This window comes from Piliocolobus tephrosceles, chromosome 6, assembly GCF_002776525.5.
Source record: "Piliocolobus tephrosceles isolate RC106 chromosome 6, ASM277652v3, whole genome shotgun sequence".
NCBI lineage: Eukaryota > Metazoa > Chordata > Mammalia > Primates > Cercopithecidae > Piliocolobus > Piliocolobus tephrosceles.
Window position 1 is genome coordinate 65,387,567 of NC_045439.1, and position 23,292 is coordinate 65,410,858.

General features: G+C 33.3%; 1 protein-coding gene across 6 annotated transcripts in view; it reads right to left on the minus strand.

Annotated features, from left to right (window-relative positions):
- Positions 1-1,843: 1,843 nt before the first annotated feature.
- Positions 1,844-23,292, minus strand: part of LRFN5 (leucine rich repeat and fibronectin type III domain containing 5) — a 281,483-nt gene continuing 260,034 nt past the window's right edge. For 2 of the 6 annotated variants that reach the window (XM_023222645.1, XM_023222644.1), the window contains 4 exons: positions 18,033-19,437; positions 14,478-15,190; positions 7,465-7,508; positions 1,844-2,244 (listed from right to left, as the gene is read on the minus strand). In XM_023222645.1, the coding sequence (XP_023078413.1) occupies positions 2,227-2,244; positions 7,465-7,508; positions 14,478-15,190; positions 18,033-19,417 (2,160 nt within the window). In that variant the 5' untranslated portion in view covers positions 19,418-19,437 and the 3' untranslated portion in view covers positions 1,844-2,226. Of the gene's footprint in view, positions 2,245-7,464; positions 7,509-14,477; positions 15,191-17,502; positions 17,695-18,032; positions 19,438-23,292 lie in introns of all 6 variants that reach the window. The other 4 variants (XM_023222648.1, XM_023222646.1, XR_002733751.1 and 1 more) reach the window with 3 other exon arrangements.

Sequence of the window (23,292 nt, forward strand, 5' to 3'; positions counted from 1 at the left end):
TATGTTTTTATAGAACTCTATTTGTGAATGATTATTAATTTTATTTACTTATGGATATACACCTATGTTCTGTTAATCTTCTTAATATAAGAATTAAATATCTCATAAAAACAATTTATTCTCACAAACCTTAAGAATCAGAGTCTGTGCCCACTCTTCCTCATAAACATTAAAAAAAAGAAAATGTGTCCATTATGGGTGTGTGAGTAACATTGTTTGATTGAATATATGCATAAATGGAAATTTTGGATTTAGATGTAGGGGATGCAGGGTAAAGACTTGAAGTGATTAACTTTCGTTTTAACTCAGTAAGAATTCTGTTCCTTCGAAAACAATCGCATAAATATCCTGAATGAATGAAAAAGTAGATGACAGGACAGGTTATGAACAACACTGTTTCGTTACCACCATCAAGAAAAGAATTAGCCCCAAAGGGGTGGGAGGAGTGTAAAAATAAACAGGATGATGTCCTTGAGGAACCAAGATAACTGGAAATGTCACTCCGAGCTGAGATCCAGGAAAGCCATTCCTGCTCTTGACTCTCTCTTTACATATGCATATTAGGAGAAAAGTTGTATACAATAGCAAAGTATTTGCAGAAGCAATATTCACTCTTCAATCTGTCTCTTTTTAATCATCATACACATTTATGTATGTATATGCACGCACACCCATAAGCAAATTGTTCCAGGGTGTTATAGTTGTCAAACAGAGAATTAGGTAAATTGCCCAATGTCACGACTACAAATTTAACCATGAAAATTCAATTCAAACTTGCAACTTCTGTTTCAGTCTTGCATTGTGTGTGTCAGGGAGTGTGTGTGCGTGTGTGTGTGCACACAAACAACTGTATCTAAATTGTCCAGTGTCGTTAGGTCCCTGAGCACAGCTTCCAAGTGTTCTAAATGGCTAATGTCCTGAAACCTCTCCATGGATGATTGGATATTTGCAATAATCCAAATGTGGAATAATTAACAGATTAACCTGAATTTGTTAAAAAGGTAAACAATTTTCTATCGTATTTGGTTTGAACTTAAAAAAAAATAAACTACATATTGATCTCAATGGTAACTATCAGAATTACCAAAGAATAGAGATATGATCTATAATATCATATAGCATCTGAATTCAATTGGGAGTAACAATGCTCTTACAAATGTTTTTATTGAACTCATTGCTTTTGCCACATATTCTGATAAATGTATGTGCTTTCAAATTTTACATTAATATCTATTTTATGACAACGTGGGAGACTGCTATGCATAAGTAACTGGCTAAACTCACACAGCTGAGGCCTGCTTCACACCAGAGGCAGCTCTTATATACTTAGCTTCAATATTGCTTAAATATGACTGCATTCTCCTGTATTAGCCATCAAAAATAACTCAGTTCTACATGTGCTGGTATTAAATCAGATGCATATTCTTTGTTCTTACTCTGAACTTGTGCAAAATTGGAGAAATGTGCACTTAAGGCTTGTAATTATTAAAACCTATTTTGCCCTGGCTCTCTAGAGAAGCAATGAATCAATTTGGATTAATTATAGTATTCCTATCTTGATCATTTTGGAAGTTTTACTAGGAGAAGAGAGCCTTTATCACTTTTTATCCTATACTGAGGCATAAAATTAGTATACATTTGCTTAAATAGCTGTCCTGCTCTCCCAAAGAACTGGGTGCACCTAATCATGGAATAAATAGTTCCAATATTATAAAGCCACTTGTAATCTCTTAAGGTTTTTGCACGGCCTACATGTAAAACAGTATTATTAGTTCTTGCAATAATTATTTCACCACTCGCACTTGAAGCAATGGGTACTTTCACAAATCAGGCAATGTGCAAATTCTGTCATAGTAAAACATTTATTTGTTAAAGTGATATAGATTATTCAAGATTCTACAGTCTGTTAAATCATGGATGGCAATGTAAGATGGATTGATACAGAACTTGATGCCAATGTAGGCTTTTTTTCTTTCTGAAAATAATAAAAAAAAAATACTTGTAGGCCAGAAGAAAAAAAAAATTTGGTTTTAAAAGAGGATGAACCATGATCTGATGGAGCCAGTTCCGCCAGCATCAGAGACTTTCACCTCGGCTCCAGTAGACAGTTTCTTCTAGGACACCAGTTCAACAATTAGCCTTTGTGAATTGAAACATTTTTGAATTTTATCCAGTAAAAATATCAGTGGCAAATTTTTTCAGGAGAGAGAGGAGAAGTGGTGCTCTTCAGATTAACTCCAACCTCTGAAATGAAAGAAAAAGGAAAAGGAAAAAAAGAAAGAAAGAAAACACATAGCTAATAAGATCATTGTGTTAGCAAGCTAAAAGTAACTGAAATGTAAGCACCCAAGCAGGAGTCTCTTGCCATGAAATACATCACACACGCGTGAAAACTATCTAAACATGCATATTAACATATAAAATGTTGCTTGATAACTTCAAATTGGTGAATATATAAAAAATCTTATTTTTTAAAAAATTTAAGTATATGAAGTCTAGATAATTATGTAAAGTCAAAGCTACATTGGAAAATGTCATTTTCTCTTGCTTTGTTTTTCACATATATAATTTCAAGGTAAGATAAGCAAATAATAATTGCAGCTATTAATGCATGCCACTTATAAAATTAAAAAATTCTGCTAGAAAATGTGTATGATATTAAAATTTTATAAATATTTAATTATATGTATAATAGTAGTAAATTATTCATCTTAACTAATCAGTTTTTCACCCACAAAACAAAATAAATGGAAAACTCACAATAACTCTTAAAGTCATTCCATGTTTGAATTAAATATGATTTTGAAAGAAAATAATGTAAACGTCATTTTGTAAAAATATTTAAACATGCAACTGTGAAAATATTTTTCCTCTAATCAGTCTTCATGGATTTAAGATCTGTCTAATGAAGTCTATTTTTTATGAAAATGGAAAATAACGTTTTGAGAAATATATGCTTTCATATACATGAGCACAACTAATTTTCTCTTTTCCATTAAAAAAATTGCATGTTTACAATTTTCTATTTGGAAATTTTAAAATGCATGGCACAAACGAATCATGAAATAGAGATTCATTTATTTCATATTCTATATTAAAATGCTGATGTAGAATATCTTTAGATAATTTTATGTAATAAAGTTATTAAAGTATATTAAACGTTATTTGGTAACTTTATGTGAAGGTAGGTAAAATGCTGTAAAGATAATTTATTTAAGAAAATATTTCAAAATAATTAATAACCTGAATAGTGAAATTCATTTTAGCAAAAATAATAATTTTGGAAAGCTAATAAGAAATGCACCATATATGTGAAGATTGTTAAGGGACCAATGTGTATGTTATTTGTAAAAAAAAAAAAAAAAAGAATTACTTTTTAAAAAGTTACTGAAATATAGATATCAGTGTCATAATTTACCTGGAATATACTAAGAAAAACATTGCAAAATCACTGTAAAAATGTAACGGTATATGTTACTAAGTTCGTCTTTATTTGGTTCATTGCAGAGCTCATATTGGTAAAATTAATTATCAACATGTTTTTCTTTGTGTATTTCAAGTGATATACTCTCTTTGACACACAAAAAAGGTATTATGGTACTATATCAAATGTCAAGTTACAAAAAGTAATAACACAGTAAAAGTTGCAGTATACCTAGGAGGAAAATGACAGTGGACAAAGTAACTAGTTTAAGTTTTTAAGTAATAAATAGTTCCAGGATAGCAAACATTAATTTAGTATCAAGTTAATGATTTTATAAGTTGACATATCTTAAAGATTTACTTAAATTTCACATTAAATAATGATATTAACGAACTGTGAAATTATGGTTTATATAAATGCTACTAATTTTGAATATTAGGAAATAACAAAAATATTGTGAAGTATAAAGTTTGTCTGCTCTGAAGATGTAGCAGTATTAAAATTATTAAATAATACGGAGCCAAATAAAAACTGCCATTTAATAGAATATCAAAAATAACACTTTTTAATTTACATATAGGTAGCTCCTATAGTAATTCCATAAATATCTAAACATAAAGCACAAAATTACAAGAGTATCAAACAATACAACTAATGCAGACTAAATATGGTAAAAATGTGATAAAAACTAAAAATAATCAAGTTGTAGTAGGTTTAGGATGTTTTGGTTATTTTCCTCATTTAACAGTGAGTGGATATCATGCAAAAGTTTGTGGACAGTCTTATTAACAGTACTAAAAGATAAATAAGAAATGCAAGCTCCCTGAACATTAAGAGAAGAAAAAAATGTCCTGACATCGAATGAATTGTGGGAAAACATTTATTACTGCCCCTCTTCTCAATGTAATTAAGAACTGTGAAATATTTGGATCTTTCATAGCTAGGATGTCTAAACAAGGAGATGATTTCTAAAGGTCATTGCTGACACAAAGGCTCTCCTTTTTTTAAATTTGGTAAATGTTCAAATATATATGTTAAAATATGTCTTAATTATTAAAACAAATCCAAATGTTTCCTACATATGTTTATTCTTTTACTCCTATTTCAGAAAATTTACTTGAAAAGAATTTCATAGGCACCTCCTCCTGCAGAAGCAAATATTTTATGTTGATCAGTCTCACCTGGAAACATATTGGAAGCATATTTGCATCATGTACAAAATTTGCTGTTCTCTTTGGCTCTTATTTCATGTATTTTCCTAAACCTTATGCTTTCCCATAGTTTTATCAATGTTGTTATGTATTTATAATAAATATTAGCTTTTTGCTAATTTGTATATTATTTATCTAAAAAAATTGTACTCATCTGGAACAGAGATTTTATTGCAAAATTTACATTTGTTATTAAACGTGGACTAATGGCAAGTTAAATTTATTAAAATCAGGAAGCAATTATCTTAAAGGCCTGTGCAAGCAATCACAGAATAAGCTATAGCTCTCGTGCAAAACTACAAACACACACACACGTACATACAATGTGTACATATTTTGTTGTACCAACATATTTTGTGTACCAACATATTTTGTTGGTCAGAATACAGCAAACACTTCTTAAGAAATTTTATTCAAGGCATTTTAAGTATAAATGGAAACTACTCAATTATTTCTTTCTTAACTGCCGAACAGCATAACTATTTTTTTACTGTGTTCATTGTAAAGATAAAAATCTTGTCCAAACACAACGAAAATTTATACATAAGTGCCAATTTCCATGTAGAGTCATCGGCATTAATTTTATACATCATTCTTTTCCCCTTTGCTCTCAATTCATTTTAGTGTGATTAAAATTTTATGATATATTATAAAAGAATTGTATTATACATTAAAATATTTCAACGCCACTCTACTTCTATATACATTCGTAAAGTCTTCTAAAAAAGGAAATTGGCATGGGGCATATTCTGAATAATGGAAATGAAGTAAGTGTTTTAACTCTCTATGCTTAGAAAAAAAATTCACCTTAACAGGTACCTCAGTATGATTGGCTACAGACAACTCAGAGCTGAAGAGTTGCAATCACAAAGGGTCTCTGCCCGCTCTCCACCTCAGTTCATTCACACACTGACAATGTGAAAGGCTGTGAGAAAGCTGAGAACACACAGGTCACACACTGTCTTCAGTAGGAGCATCACTGTTTGCTCTGCTCACGGTGGTAGACATAGGCCTGCTATAGCACAAATCATTTACCAAGAATCAAGAATACTTACCTCGGGGTCATTCAGTAACTTAAATCTGATAATAGAAAGGTAGCAAGGAGCTGGCTAATAAGTGAATGATGTATTGCCACTGAATTTTGTTAAAACTATTATTTGTCTCTGGATTTGTTTTACTTGATAGTATTTATAGAAAGAGGAACAAGGTAGTATGAAGGGAAGTTTTCTATAATGTTATGACAGTCATTTATTTTTAATGATATTTTCTTATTTTTTGTACTACTAATTACCTTAAGATAAAAAGTCATTATTAAAAGCCTTATGTATGTATCACATTTGCAAAATCTCATGCTATGTCTGGTAGTACAAAGACTTTCAAAGAAATTAGCTTTTTCCAAATTCCATTCCTAATAATATATGAAAATAAATACATAAGCAAAATAATATTCAATATGCCATTTCAAATGTGAATCTTTAGAAAATTCTTTAAATTGATAATTGAAAAATTACGTAGACATTTACTCACCTGCTTCCAAATTTTGATACAAACATTTAATACCATTTTGGCTTGTGTTACTTATAGATTAATCATCTGTTTCCTGATTCTTATATAAAGGTATCCTATCCTAAATTTCAGGTTGGCTGGATATGATTTATTAAAGTTATATGATCAATGAACTTTAAAAATGAAAGAGACAAAGAGAAAGAGAGCGAAAGAGGGAGAGAGAGTGGTGGGTAGAGAGAGAGACGGAAAGAGAAATAAGAAGAAAGGTTAAAAATTGAGAGAGAGAAAGAAAGGGGTGATGGAGAAACAAGACACCTTCATGCAGGTCAATTCAATGCACACAATAGAACACAGACATGTGCCAGACATTGTGCTGTTGATTGTTTCAGTGTTTCCAATGAGCCATCTGCTGTTTTTTGCAACATAAGAATGGGATTCTAAATTCGGTAAAGAAACGATGCACGAAAACATTTTGATTTGTGGATGGAATTCGTTAGGGAAGATCCTGAAAGATTGACAAAGTTGTTTTTCTTTTAAATATAAAATGTTAAAAACCAAGACCCTATTTTTACTACCAGCAAATAAATCAATGGCCTTTTTTAGAACTGTTAAAAGCAGAGTTTTTTTGTGTGTGCCAAACCTCAAGCAAATGGCTGATGCTTCCAGCTGTTTGAACAGATTGCTAAAGTGCTGTTCTGCTCTGGAAACACACTCTCCGATCCAATTAAAATTCAAGAATCAAATACTCATTTCAAACATCCCCCCCAAAAAAAACACTCAAGAAGAATAATTGGTTGCTGACAAAAGTAATACCATGAATATTTCATATGCAGTCTTTTGCTCCATTTTAAAGAGGCTTCATTCATTTTAGATAACAGCGAAACGCTTCTGTTCATCTGTTTTCAATGAGGCATAATGTGTCATCTCAGCTCTTATTAGGATGTGGAGGTCAAGGATGGGAGTAAATACATTCTTATCAAGGTACTGTCTTCACATTTGGAAATATTTGTAAAAATGCACATTGTATCATGTATGATTATAAGACTGACTCCAAAGTTGCATGCATCACTATTATTATTAACTTTATTTCTTACAGAACAAAGCAGAGATGTTGAGTTGACACAAAATATCTCTAAATTTAGAAACTATGAATTCACTTAAGTAAACTAAACTTCAGTCTGTACTGTTGAGAATTATAAGTAAATTTTAAAAGAAAATTTCAGTAAGCTACACAAATTAGCAAACTAATTACTTAAAATTAATTTATAAAAAGTGTATACTCATTTAAGTGTTGAAGTATGTTACAGGTAATAAGAATCTCACCTGTGTTTCCTGGCCAATCTGGTCAACATTAGTCAGCAAAGCATCTGGGAATAAAATGTTCAGTGTCATAAACAATTCATTTTTTAAAAGAAATAGATTAAAAAAACTTCTTTCTGAAATCTTGGTAAGATTTCATACCAAGAATTAGCAAAGATTTATCTAAAGACTTTTTTAAAAAAAACTTACCAGTTCATGGGTTAATTGCAATTGATTTTTATAATATTTCAGTTCTCTGTGACTACTTTCTTATTCCTGATGCTTAAAAACATAGTTTTCAAAAATGTTATTCTAATAACCAAAATGAGTGATTTTCAATATGGACTTGGTATTTGTGACAGAGTTCAATAAGATAATCAAGTTTCTGTTCAGTTTCTTTCTCACAGTTGACATTTCATGTATAAAGATTCATATGAATAATATGCAAAAATACATCAAGGATAAAAGAATATAAAGCAGAAAATATAGTTTAACTATGTGTACCATGTGGAGTATAAAAAATCATTTACAATATTAACCATCATTCAATACCCGCTTCCCAAATAATAGCTAATGTTTTAATAAGTACCTGTTCATCCTTATGTAAGATACTAGCAATCTCAATACAAACATCTTTCCTTTAAATGTTTATATGTAGGTTCCAATTGCCTATACAAATTTAATACCATTACATAAACCTGTGCAGCAAACATTCTATTTTTTCCAAAATGCATTATTTTCAAGCAATACGTCTAATCATTGAGAAGTGACACATGATAGAAAACTTAAGTCCTAAGGTAAAGGTTAAGTCCTTCTTAGGATCGCAGCTGAGTGTCACGAGACTGAGACAAATTGTTTTTTACAAAACTTTCAGCACAAATATTCATGTAAATATATAGCGGCCTTTGGAGATTAGATTTTACATAAAATCAGTAACAGGAGATGTTCACATTATAGATGAAAAAATGATTACAGAATTGTATTATGGTAGAGCCAATAGCCAACATAGTATATTTCGTAACCTCCTTGACTTTACTCAAATATTTATTTATTAGACATATGCCAGAGCAGAAACATATGTACATAGCCTATGTGTCAGGTAAGGTTAAATGTTCAACTACTTCCAAACACAAGTACTTTAAATGAAAGGGCCATCATGGCTTATTCCTGAATGAATGTGAAAATATTTTGTTTTTGTTTTCAGACATCATGAACATAACAGTCACCAAGTTGAAATGGATGAAAATAGGTTGTAGAGATGGTTATCATTAAAAAATGCAGAAAATTAAATTTGTACTTTATATTCTATTGTCACCTGATAAGTAACAGGTATAATTTTTACAGTTTTTCTGGGAGAAGTTCTCTAGCCAGTCCATTTAAATCTATGTTTTTCATAGTAATTGCAATTCAATCTACATTGTAGGACACAAAATTATGATTCTAGCTGATTAATGTTATGAATATAAATATTTATGTCTATATAATACATATACAGATGTTTGTTGAGCACATATATATTTATACAAATGTATGTGATGTATATATTTATTCAATGTTGACATTAGATCCTAAATTTTGACTTTGAAAGTGCTGAACATAATCAGAAGACAATGATTTTATGCGTACCATTACACTTACCAGAGTAATCAGTGATTATTTTGTTATGTTGAGTATCTGTGTAATTTGATGAAATCCCCAATGCATTAACAGTACCGCAATGAGGTAATTTACTACTTAAATATACTCCTGGTTATAAATTGTTACTTTTTATATCCCTCTTCAGATAACACCACATTTTTAGGATGGCTCATTCACAACAATATGTTTCCACTACTTATTTATTTATTTATTTATTTATTTATTTATTTATTTATTTATTTAGAGTCTCACTCTGTCACCAGACTGGAGTGCAATGGCACAATCTTGGCTCACTGCAACCTCTGACTCCAGAGTTCAAATGATTCTCCTGCCTCAGCCTCCCGAATAGCTGGGATTACAGGTGCGCACCACCATGCCCAGCTGATATTTTGTAATTTTAGTAGAGATGGGGGTTTCACCACGTTGGCCAGGATGGTCTCAATATCCTGACCTTGTGATCTGCCTGCCTCGGCGTCCCAAAGTACTGGGATTACAGGCACGAGCCACTGCACCCGGCCTACCACTCTTTTTATTTTAAGTGGTCTTCTTTATCCTGCTACATGAATTGATTGTTTCTGTGGAAAAATATAATAATAAATAAATACATAAATAATAAAGATGTGAACAAACTAATTTTATTCATAATCCCAGCATGTATTTATCTAGCATGAGAAGAAAAAGACTGGGCAATCTGTCCTTTGAAAGTAAAAATTCAAACACTAATTTTGATTATTCTTTTCTCAATGCTATTTCAAAAATGACATATTTCTTGTCTATAAATTTATTTAAATATCATTAACATTGTAAGGTAAAGTGTTATTATCAGCAACATAAGAGTATAAGAAAAATATCCTTTTCACATACAATCCACCTCTGTGCAGAAGTCCTTTCCTCAAAACACTTCACACTCACACAGAAGCATACATTGTTAAAGTAAAATCGTTGGACTGTTCTTGGAACGAGGGAAGGCTGAAAAGGGAAAGATAGTAGATAGTCTCCATTCTGTCTAATATAAACGAATACTGTTTTCTCAGCATTATAAAATGCAATTGGAAATCAACTAAGCTGAGAAGACAATGGCTTGTATTTGCTGTCTCCTTAAGAAATGTTTCATATGCTTCACAATTTCTACCAAAAGATGATACTTTATATTTATGGATTTGTTAAACTATTGGAATTTTAAAAATCATAAGTTTATTGCTACAATGAAAGAGAAAAACTTAAATTTAAGAACTAAAAGGCAGCTGATGTAAATTTTAGGGCAACTTTTAAAGTTTTTAGCTTTATAAATGATATATTTTATTTTCAAAAATACAAGCAAATAAAATAGTAAAATTTATATTGGATGCAAGTACTTTAAATTGAAGAGAAAATACATTACAAAACTTAAAGAAAAAGATTTCCGGAGACAAATGGAACACATTTATGCTTTTTAATTGTTCACAAATTTGTGGAGAAAAGTATGCATCTTTCAAAGATTAGACTTACTATGTTTAGAGATTTCTTAGAATGGTTCAAAACTTATATTCCAAAATTTTAAGTAAAATATATCTACAAAGCAGGTAAAAACCCACTGTTTTAAAGCATGAAACAACTTACTGAGACCTCCACTGACTCCTTTAATGGTTAGAAAAAAAAGGGGGGGGAAATAAATTGGCCACAGTTTGAGTGTTACTGTGTCTACTTTATTAATTAATTAATTAATTTTTTCTTTCTTTCTTTTTGAGACAGAGTCTCTCTCCGTCACCCAGGCTGGAATGCAGTGACGGGATGTCGGTTCACTGCCACCTCCACCTCCCAAGCTCAGGCGATTTTTCCCACCTTCGCCTCCTGAGTAGCTGGAACTACAGACTCCTACCATGCCCCCAGCTAATTTGTGTGTGTGTGTTTTTACTAGTAACAGGGTTTCACCACGTTGGCCCGGCTGTTCTCGAACTCTGACCTCAAGTGATCTGCCCATCTTGGGCCCTCAAAGTGCTGGGATTACAGTGTGAGCTACCGTGCCCGGCCACTATGTCTACTTTAAATTGTTGTATTTGATCTTTTTATGTATTTATATATTTGTAGACTAAAATAAATAATATCCATCAAACTAAAATATACTGCTTTTTAAAATGTGGGGCCATGTTAGACGCTTCATTATCCCTTTATGACACTACGGTAATAATAGCTTTGTATTTTCAATTGGGGGACAATTATTCGAAAGGAACAAAAATAATGCAGGAACAGAATTTAAAAAAAAACGTTTGAAGTAAACATCGTTAATACATGCATAACAGGAAACACATTATTTTGTTCTCACATTGAACAAGCTGAAACTATAATGTAAAATGACAAAAATAAAAGAAAAATAATTAAGAATGAAGAAGCAAAAATAATATATAAGTATATATAATCTTCATATAGTCAGAAACAACAAACAGCAAACCAGATGCTTCAGATCACATATATATTGACTGTTTAAATGAGAAATAAAATAATGAATGACAGAAAGCAAAACAAGAAAAGGACAGAGAATTTGTTGCTTATGGTAATATAATATTTAGATCACAAATCTGTATTGTACTAACTAATGAAAATTCTCATTTCTACACCTTCCTCCCTGGCCATATTTATCTATTCATTTAGTCATTTATTCATCTAAGCAAGAATTATGTTTCAGACATCAGGATAGGTAATATTATCCCCAACTTTTCTGTAGACTTACTTTTCAGTCACTTCACAATGCAATTACTTTAAGCAAAAATTTCTTCATATGTTTATAAACAAATACAAAAAAAATTGACCTTCTTGATAAGTCAGTCTTTTGTTAATCTCTCAAAATACAAACTTCTTGAAGGGCAAAATCTCAGGCCAGATACTCACCTTTCTATCATTTTTAAGAACAAGTGTTCAAGCATTTGGTTTAAATATTGTAAAAATGATCATATTACAAATATATTAAATAACATTAAATGATTTTCAATGGTGTTAGTCAAACAAAATAAATCTCATATGATTAAATATCATGGAATTTAAAAAGTCTATGAGAAATGAAAGATATTTAATCAAATTTTCATTAGAAACATAAGTAGGAAATTGATTTTTAAAAATACTGGAAAATATGAAGATCATCAGTAACTTATAGTACATATGTTAACCTTGCTGATGTTGCAGGATTTCAGAGCATCCTTATCTTTGATCACAACCTTCATAATCCCAGAAATTCTCTGAAGATTCATTTTGTCAAGTCTTGAAAACTTTTGTATGTTAAATATTTTTTAATACCATGTTGATAAATCTAAGAAGGGAAAAAGTAGTACGCTTCTGCAAATCAACACCTATTGAGGAATTATGCAATTGATGTTAATTAAAAATATTTAGTTGGAATTAGAGCATTACTACATTAATAGTGCTGGAAATACGTTTCACTCCGAGTGCTGCTTTTGACTTCGCAAACTACTACCACATATGATCTCATCTATTCCTTACAAGGAATAAATAACTGAGTAGTGAAGGATAATTAGACTTCGCAAATGTGAAAGGCAAATTTTTTAGAAAAAGAATCAGTGCAGAGAAGGGATTTAGCAAACGTCTAAAAAAATAAAAGCCCGTTGGATAATTATTTTGAACACAGGCACTGAAAGTCATCTCTAACTACTTTAATCTTACATACTGTGGAATGGCATCATGATACATCGTGTATGAGAAGATGTGGCTTTGTCAAATTACCAGTAACTGAAATTGTTGTATATGCTTCTAGCAGAAGGAAATTAAGGATTCCACATTCCTCCCTTGTGTCTTAAGTGGTATTTCAAGTGATCTGAAAAAAGTTAATAAACTTTTGCTATGTGTTTAACTTACTCCCAAAGAGTACTTGACATAAGATAGTAAAGCCCCTATCTTATGATATTATGGCTAAAATGTCATTTCTTTTGTGTAAAGCAATAGGTCTAAGTTCTCACGTGAGCCTTATTCTCAAAACAAAACAAAACAAAACCTCTTTGATGTTAACCTGTTTACAGATCTTTAATAAAACACCCTCAAATTATTATATAATTAAGTTTTTCAAGGAGTGAATAGAAACATTTATCTATAGACCTTAATTTCAGTAAATTGTTAATAATTCCACATTACCCAGGAGCATTATTAGTTTCTATTCAATTTAAAATCCTGTGTTAAAAAATGATGTATTCTCACTAAATGGCATGATTTCTAGTTAAATTTATCACAGTTTTTGGTTAAAATAGCAAATGCATTTACTTTAAAAGGAAAACATTCAAATGCAAAACTATAGTGCAAAGGGGAAAAAATCCACTGTCTGTTTAATGAGCAATGACTTTATAAGACTTATAAGTATAATGAGAACACCATTAGAAGTTTTTAAATTTTACTTGGTGATAAACATAAACACCCCTTTGATAAAGGCAGTTATATGTCTCCCTCTTTATCTTGCATTAAGACCAACATAAAACTCATTCATTCAGAAAATGTGTATTAAATGAACGAAAACACCTTCATATGTCCATGTAGATGCATAGGAATTTGTAGCCTGTGACTTAAACTTGATTAGAGTTTTCATAAAAGCAAAGTAAATTGCACTCTCTTCTCCTTTCCACTGAAAAAGGTGTGTCGTGGAGGAGAAATATCTTACAACCATTAAGGCACCTGCACCAAGGATGTTGTTTAGAAGGGAACTAATTTTAACATTAACTCAGTATACTAATTGAATATTTTATTTTAAATAATTTAGCAACATGAAGTTGTTCTCTACAACATTTCCCTAAAAACAAAGGAAACACTATTACCATTGAAAGAAAATATACAGTCTACTTAAAAAATATCAATTATCCATAAGTGGTCCTTTGTAAAATTAGAGAACATATCACTTTTTATGCAACACTGTCTTTTTTCTACAACAATTTTCATTTTTTTAATCTGCTGTTGCTAGTCCTAGGAGCTGGTCCTAGAATAGGGAAAGGCACTGCTGCTATGTCATGCTTTTTCCCTTATCATTTTATTTATGTTTCCTTCCAGTATACATATACATAAATACATATATATATAGTTATATATGTATGTATATATATACTGTTCCTGAGAAGGTTGATTTATGCACAGCATCGGAATTGCAAATTCCAATTTTCTATGTGAGTTCTCAAAATGATTTTTCGTTGAAAAGAAATAATACATGACACAGAGCTTTTCAGTAGTCCCTCAGAATTTGAGAGTTGCCTTTCCACTATGACCATCAGAACAGTTAGACTGAATAAACATCACATTCATAGACATGCTTCTTTTAGAAAACAGTCCACATGTGTTCGGCGAGTTAATATAACAATAGTATTCCTTTAATTCTCCATCGAGGGAGCACTTGTGCCTTGCTCTGGATCTCTCAGCAGGCAAAGTGAGAAACTTACTTGGCTTTATATGTGCTCTTTTAGATGTGGGCCCCTCTGTGACAGAATCGGGAGGTCGGCTAGCTAACTGCAAGGCAGTTGAGTTGTTCCTGTTAGTGTTTTGGGACTCAACATTTGTGACAGCTTCATTCTGTGGTTCGGTACTTGGCTTTGTGCCAGTCTTTCTTTTCTGCTTTTGGGACACAGAAGTGCTTGAAGTCCAGGAAGGAGGCAAAGCAGAGGTAGTGGTAGAGGAGTCCTGACTCGAACAAGTTTCTGAAGATTGAATCACATTGTCATTGGTAGCTTTACAACACTGGGCATTCTCTTCGTGTCCCACAGCTTGTTTGGACACGGACTGGGGCAGCGTTACACTACAGCCTTGTATTTGAGCCCCATTAGTTTGAGAATAAACATTGCTAACCTTGGTGACCTTGTGTTGCCCATTATTGTTGCAAACCTTATACCGGATCATCAGAATAATGATGAATACCAGCACAGATGCTACAATGATTCCACCAATAATAATAATCATGGTGCCTCCCAAAAACTGGGACTGCATGAAATGGCAACGCACATAATCCTGTTCCGTAGTAAACTGGATGCAACCCACGACTCTTGTGGCAGTGAGGGAAGTGATGCCATCATCATATATGGCCAAGACACACAAGTCATACATAGTTCCAGCAGCCAGATTATTGACCAGAAAAGTTTTGCTCGTAGGAGGTATCATTCTGAAGGACAATGGAATTTGTGTTAATATTAATAACAAAACAAAACATATACACAGAAAGTCATTATGACTGTAGTTCGGTGTCATTTTAGTATTCATTAAGGTAAGTACATTTATAACATATGAATTAATGCAAAATGATCTAATCTCATATTTATCGAGTTAAAATGGCTAAAAGTCCTAGTCAGCATCTGCACTGTATTAACTGTTCCTATCCCAAGCCTTCATAAGTTTACTAATCACATTGCTTGGCAAAGGAGAACTCCTAATAAAAAACACTGCTAAAAAATCATTGATGATAAATTACTTTTGAAAGGTGTGACTGTGACATTATCTGACTGCTAAACGAATCCATTTAGCACTTACAATACCTCTATGACTAAAAGAAAATTTGAAGGAAGGGAAAATGTTTACAATCACATTAGAAATCTAAATAGATATGCATTTCAGAGCATTTATTTTCCATTTCAGAAAAATGAAATGGCACCCAGTAAATATATATTTAATAACTAAGATTATTACTAAGATTAAAGTATTTTCTTTACAAATCTAATCCTTTTTTAATGTCATCAACACTTGGACCCCATTATGTTTTTATCTATAAATGAAGATAATAAAAACATATAAGTAATATTATCCTGGAAACATGAACAAGGCAAGTCTGTTGACCAGAGCATAAAACCCTCATTCCATTTTATGCTACCGCAAATTTTCATCGGAGCACAATTTATAAAGTATAAGAGTTTAGGTGGTGCCCAAATCTAATATCACCTAATTCCAGTGACACTTTCACTGCAATGGCTCATGCCTGTAATCACAGCACTTTGGGAGGACAATGAGGGTGGATCAATTGAGGTCAGGAGTTTGAGACCAGCCTGACCAATATGGTGAAACACCATCTCTACTAAAAATATAAAAATTAGCTGGGAGTGGTGGTGGGCACCCGTAGTCCCAGCTACTCGGCAGGCTGAGACAGGAGAATTGCTTGAACCTGGGAGGCAGAGGTTGCAGTGAGCCGAGATCGTGCCACTGCACTCAAGCCTGGGCGACAGAGCAAGACCTTACCTTAAAATTAATTAATTAATTAATTAATTAATTAATTAATTAATTAAAGAGTTTATAGACATCTGTGAATCTACTACTTTCTAAAAGTTTCTTGTTGATGTCTATTTTCCTCTGTTCCTTCAGTAGCAACTGAATATGACCTAAGTTATAATTAAACAATTGGCATTACTAAGCATTTTGTATACATTAAAATTTAATCTTTACAATGACCTTATGAGACAGGCATTATCACTATTTTACAGATGATGAAAAAGGTCAGGGATTCAAGAAATTTCCGCAAGATTTAACCAAATTTTACTTGTCATTGCAGGGTTAAAATCCCGGAATTTGGAAAATCAAATCTGGCTTATTTCACAGAGCTAATGTTTAAAATATATATAATATCCAATAGCTACAGAAAAGTGTGGGGTGGGGAGGGGTATTTGTCATCGACAGTAGTCCATGGGTTATGTGAAGAGCCTGGTATGACAAGAGCAAATTACTTAAAGTTAATATACATGTATCATAGTCCACGTCCCCATATATTTAGTGATGAAGGGATAATTTCTCACTTGTAATAACGAGGAATTGAAACTCAGCCAGGTAGAATCCTGCCCCGGGTTGATCACATGGCTAGCCAGGATAGGTTTAATTTTGCCTACTAGTCCATGCTTTAAAAAAAAAAAAATTACTCTCACTTCCATACAGGAATGAAAATCAATTATATTGAATAATTCACCTGGGTACATAGGGACTGATCTCATCTGATTTCTGAATATCTTAAACAGAATATATATATATATATATATATATAATATGTGTGTGTGTATATATATTATATATATTTCAAAGCCATGGTTTTGCATCATTTCCCAGGGCATAGTAAGTCTCTCACAAGTGAAATTATATGAAAGAGTAAAAATATGTCTTTTTAATAGAAAATTGGACAAGATGTGACTATAAATCAATGAGGCTGAACTTTAGAAAAACATACCAGAAATTCTTTAGTAGGTGCAAATTCCCCATCATTATCCTTACTTGGATATTACATACCTAATTCCAGTGATACTTTCACTGCTCAAATTATTTATAATGTTTCTTTTTGGAACTCTCTTAGAACCAGTACACATGAGACAACACAGCCACACACACACACACACACACACACACACACACACACCCCTTAATCACTCAAAAAATCAGTCTCATTATTTTATAGTTACATCCTATTTTTGACCAAAAATGGCAATACCCATCTTGATCACCCACCTTATTCACAAGACTTGACTCCAAATGGCTTTTGCTTGTTTCCAAAATTCAAATTCACCCTCAAAAGACGAAGATTTGCCACCACTGAGGATATTCAAAATAGTATGATGAAGGTTCTAAAGATAATTCCAAAAGTGCTTTGAGCAATGGCAGCATCATTGGGATAATGGTATAGCCTCCCAACATGACTTCCTTGAAGGAAAGAACACTCATGTGGATGTGTGAGTTCTGGTATGTTTTTGAATTTTTATTATAAATCAGTCTTGTTCTCTGATAGTCACATCTCTTAGATGAGGGGGAAAAAAGTAAGTAAGCATAATATTAAATATAAGTTGAACTCTCTAAAAATAATACCATTCAAAATATCTCCCCACTTGTATTACCACCTTTTTCAAAGCTTACACTATGCACTTTAAAATACGGAATTACAACACAGAACAGCACTGCCAATTAGAAAAAATCAGTAGTACATTAACAAGTTCTACACTAAGATGCATGGTAAGTATATAAATTTGCTTAATTTTTCTTACCTGTAAACAAGGGTGTCATCATAAGTACCATTGTACTGGATTTGAAACATACGTATTCCAGGGATATTTCTTTGAAAATTAAATTTAAGTAGTGCCGTTGATGATGTAGCTTCTGCCACCACAATTTTATCTTGACTCAATTTAGTATCACCATTACTACTGCTTGTATTAGACCCTGACTTGGTAGAAGTTGAGATATCTGAAGAACCAGGATCAGGCTCATGGATATGGTTTGTACTGTTTAGTAAGTGAGGGAGCTTAATTATATGAAGATCAACTATTTGTGTTGCTTCCCCAGCAGGATTGGAAGCAATGCAGGTAAAAGCACCTGTGTCCTTTACAGTAGTTATAAGAATGTCAAGTGTTCCGTTATCATAAACCAGAGATCTTGTTGCATTTGAAATAAGCTTTCCTTCAGGAGAAATCCAGTGAATTGCAGGCTCAGGGTCTCCCCTGGCTTTGCACCTCAGTGTTGCCCTTTGTCCCTCCAGGACTCTCATCTCATGTGTATGACGAGTAATGAGAGGAGGCTCACACAAAAACTCTTCTTCAGGAATTGACCAAAAGTAGCGGCCAGTTAAAAGCGGAGGAGAAGCACAGGTCTCTAAGTCATCTTCTCTGGACAGACGCCGCAACCACAACAATTCACAATTGCAATGCAAGGGGTTTCCACCAAAACTTAATGCAAAAGTAGATGGGCTTATGATTCCTGAGGTTGCTAGTACCTGAGCTCGCTGAAAGAGAGGGTCAGGTGGTAGCTTCTGCAATTTATTTGATGTCACATCTAACCGAGTCATCTTGTGCAAATGGGAGAAGGTCCCCTTAGGAATGTTATCAATCATATTGTGATCCAAACTAAGGGTATGCAAGCTAACCATCTTCTCAACAGCATCCCAAGGAATGGTTTCTAGATTATTATAGGACAGATCCAGTTCCTCAAGGGCGAAGACATCATCAAATGCTGTAGAGGAAATTAAAGTCAGCTGATTGTTATTGAGTATCAAATGATGAAGATTGGAAAGACCACTGAACATATCATTTGTAATTTTAGTCAATCTGTTGCTATTCAAATGCAAAGCCCTCAAATTTCGTAGGTCAGCAAAAGCATGAGGTGTAATAAAACTTATTGTATTCCTGGATAGAGTCAGGTCCACCAAGCTGGTCATATTGGCAAAATCTTTCCTTTTAATATTTGTAACAAAATTGTCTGCCAACCGCAGTTCCACAGTTCTTCTGTCAATGTTTGGTGGAACAAATAAAAGCCCTTTCTTGGCACAAAGGGTTGCAAGATTAGGAGACAAAATCTGACAGACACAACGCTTTGGACAGATCTGAGCTTTCACTGCTATGCCAATGAAAAACAGATAAAAAAGAATTTTTTCCATTGTAGATCAGATTTAAGAGCCTGTAACAGAAGACACAAAATAGAATGTTAGCATCCAATGATTTAATTCATATTCATATTCCGACTAAAATAATATTTGTATGCAATGTAGAATAGAGAAATAATTTCACTTGTTTGCTTAACAAGTATTAATATTTATTCTGTAGTAAAGGCCATAATGGGCAATAGGGGTGATTAATACATCATTGATAGTTTCATGGGATTTAAAATCAAGTTGGAAAAACAAAGCAGTCAAAAGATTATTATAACTCTGCAAACTAAGTGCCATTTTTTAAGTATGTCCAGGGTACTCCATGGGTGAACCAAAATAGATATATGGCTGAGATTCTAGGCCTGGGAGTTTAGGAAAACATACCCTAGACCCTGAAGGACATTTTGTTACATAAAGATATCTAAAAAATTAGAGGCATATTTGAAGATTTGTAAGTAGGTCAATTCAGTAGCCTAAATGGAAACAATAAAAAACCAATATTTGTTAGCTTGCAGCATGACCTTGAAGACAACAAATTCTTGATTAATTTTTTTCAACTTTACAAACTATCTTGACATAGATCAACCTTCACTTTTTTATTTTTTTATTATTTTATTTTATTTTATTTTATTTTATTTTTTGAGATGAGTCTTGCATTGTTGCCCAGGCTGGAGTGCAGTCGCGTGATCTTGGCTCACTGCAACTTCCCCCTCCCGGGTTCAAACGATTACCCTTCAGCCTCCCTGAGTAGCTAGGATTACAGGCGCCCGCCACCATGCCCAGCTAATTCTTGTATTTTTAGTAGAGACAAGGTTTGACATGTTGGGCAGGCTGGTTTCGAACTCCTGACCTCAGGTGTTCCGCCCGCCTCAGCCTCCCGCCTCAGCCTCCCAAAGTGCTGAGATTACAGGCGTGAGCCACTGTGCCCAGCCAATCTTCACATCTTAACTGAAAATGCAAAAATCTTATGCTCAAAAATAACAAAGTTGAATGCTTACCACAATAGCTCTGAGTTCCCTAAATATTAAAATATTTTATTCGTTATAAATGTGGATTTTTAAAGATAATTTCTGGGAAGCAGCCATCAGTGGTTTCACTTAACAGTATGTTCAACAAGATATTATATTCAGTTTTCCTTCTTTTAAAATCTTAACGAATGTATGTTTATCCAATTTTAATTTTAAATAAACACTTTGACAATTTTAATTTTTCTATTTGACCTTGTGTATAAGCTATTGAAATCAATCCTCAAAAATAATAATAGAATATATGTGATTAAAAGTTCTCGTATGTTGCATCAAGTTTTCTTCTCTTTTTTTTTTCGAGGCAAAGTTTTTCTCTGTCACCCAACCTGGAGGCTGGGTACAGTGGTGTGATCATGGCTCACTGCAGTTTCGACCTCCACAGCTCAAAGGATCCTTCCACCTCAGCCTTCTGAGTAGCTGGGACTACAGATAAGTGCCACCACCCTAGGGTAAATTTTTTTTTTTTTTTTTTTTTGAGACAGGGTTCAAACTGCTGGGCTCAAGCAATCTTCCTGCCTCAGCCACCCAAAGTGCTGCAAGTACAGGAAGGAGCTACCTTACTCAGGCTGTTGCATGAAATTTTAAAAACCATGGGTGAAAATAGCTGTAGAAAATCATACATGTTTTCAATTTAATATAAATATGAAATCATCCTGGAAATATCATGCCTAGTTTTCTAATTAAAGCATATTTTATGACTTTTAATTATTTAATGCCTTTTGTAAGGTAAAAGCCCCTGATAGCAATAACTTAAACATATCCTTAGAATGACCCCAGATTGCAGAGGCACCTGAATGTGTGTCCTGAGCCAGGGAATCCAGGAGTGGCCAGTCCAGAGATTCATTCCTTGTCTATGAGAAACATCTGAGCCCCCAACCTGTCCAATGGAACACGGGCTGTACAGGGGATTAATGCCCTGAATTTTGGGTTACGGAGGCTGCCAGGTGGAGATCGTTAAGCGGTGGGGGGGAGCTTGTTAAATGCTATATAAATTGCAAGAACTTGTGGTTTTCCTGACCAGCCTGCCACTACTGGACTGTACGTAAGGCAGATATGTTGTCCAGCCTGCGACCACTGGACTCTTCCCTGTATATAATCCCCTAATCAAACCCCATATCTCACTTGCTGGCTCTGGGTCTCTTCTTCCGCTTCTTGAACCTGGATCCTTCCTACTGAGGTTAAGAGGTGTCCGGCACAACACCTATTTGATGCCATATGAAATGTGATCTAGTTAATAAAAATGATCATTATCAACAAATAAAGATATAATCTTCTGTTCATTACTAACTGGTATTAAACTAGCCTTTCCAAAATAAGCAGTAACAAATAAAATTACAAAAATATATAAAACAACAAGTTTTAGACATTGGAAATGAATAAATACAGAACCGTGATCCTTGAGCTAGTGAGTTAAAAATGAATTCTATAATTATCCCCGGAGACATTTTCCAAATCACAGCACAAGAAGGGGAAACAAGGCAACGTATGAATAGTCTTGTTAAACTGAAAAGACAAAGATTGGAGAGCAGAGAGTCTCAGGTGGCTTGAATTTGTGGAGCAGTGTCCTAGCGAAAAGAGAGTTATTAAAGAAGAGTTCTGGTAATCTATGTAAGTGGAGGCAGGGTAATAGGTACAAACCATGCTGTAATACTGATAAAAAGGGATGAAGGGAAAAGGAACAAAAATCCAACGACCTGTGGAACGATGTTAAGAAGTCAAACATATACGTAATTGCAGTATCAGAAGAATGCTGTTAGTCAGAAATATATTTAAAGAAATAAAAGCAAATAATTTGTTGAATGTTATAAAAAAATCTATAAATCCAAGCTCAACACAATGAAACCATACCAAGACACATCATCATCAAATTGCAGATAAACAGAGGAAAAGTAATCTTACATGTAGGCATAGAAATAAGACAGGATTAAAATAAGGTAAGGTAAACAAAACAAAAGTAACTGCTGACTCCTCACTGACTTCTCATTGTAAATAAAGTGAGATGGAAGATAATGAAAAACATCTTTACAGTGCTCCATGAAGAAAGGAAAACCTAGCAACCTAGGTAGGATTATACTTTCATAAAAGATAAAAACAAGGTAAGAAATTTTAAGAGAAACAGTTTCTTCATAAGCAAACCTGCACTTATATGAAAATGTAAAGGATAGTGTCTTTAGGTTGAAGGAAAATTACATATGATGGAAGAAACTTGAAACTTTATAAATGACTAAAGAACAACATAAATGAACCATCTGTGGATATGTATGCAATATTTTTGTTGCATTTTAATGTGTTTATAAATAGTATTTCTGGAATAAGTATAGAAAGTAACAAGAAACCATCACTGTCATCCTAAGGAAACAAAATAAGCTGGATAAGCTACAAATCATATTTTTAAAAATAGTAACATTATAACCTTTGGAATACAAATAAACTTAAAGAATCTAACTTCCAGAGGTGACAATCCTCGATAAAAGGGAGGAAATGGCCAGGGGTGGTGGCTCACGCCTGTAATCCCAGCACTTTGGGAAGCCCAGGGGGCGGGGGATGGGGGTGCAGATCACGAGGTCAGGAGTTCGAGACCATCCTGGCCAATATGGTGAAAACCCGTCTCTACTAAAAATACAAAAATTAGCTGAGCATGGTAGTGCACACCTATAGTCCCAGTTACTGGGGAGGCTGAGGCAGGACAATGGCATGAATCTGGGAGGTGGAGGTTTCAGTGAGTGGAGATCACGCCATTACACTCCAGCCTAGGTGACAGAGCAAGCCTCCGTCTCAAAAAAAGAAAAAAAGGAAATACATAGCTGTTCTCTACTTCCCCCACCAACAAAATAGAAACTAGGACATCCTATCTATCTG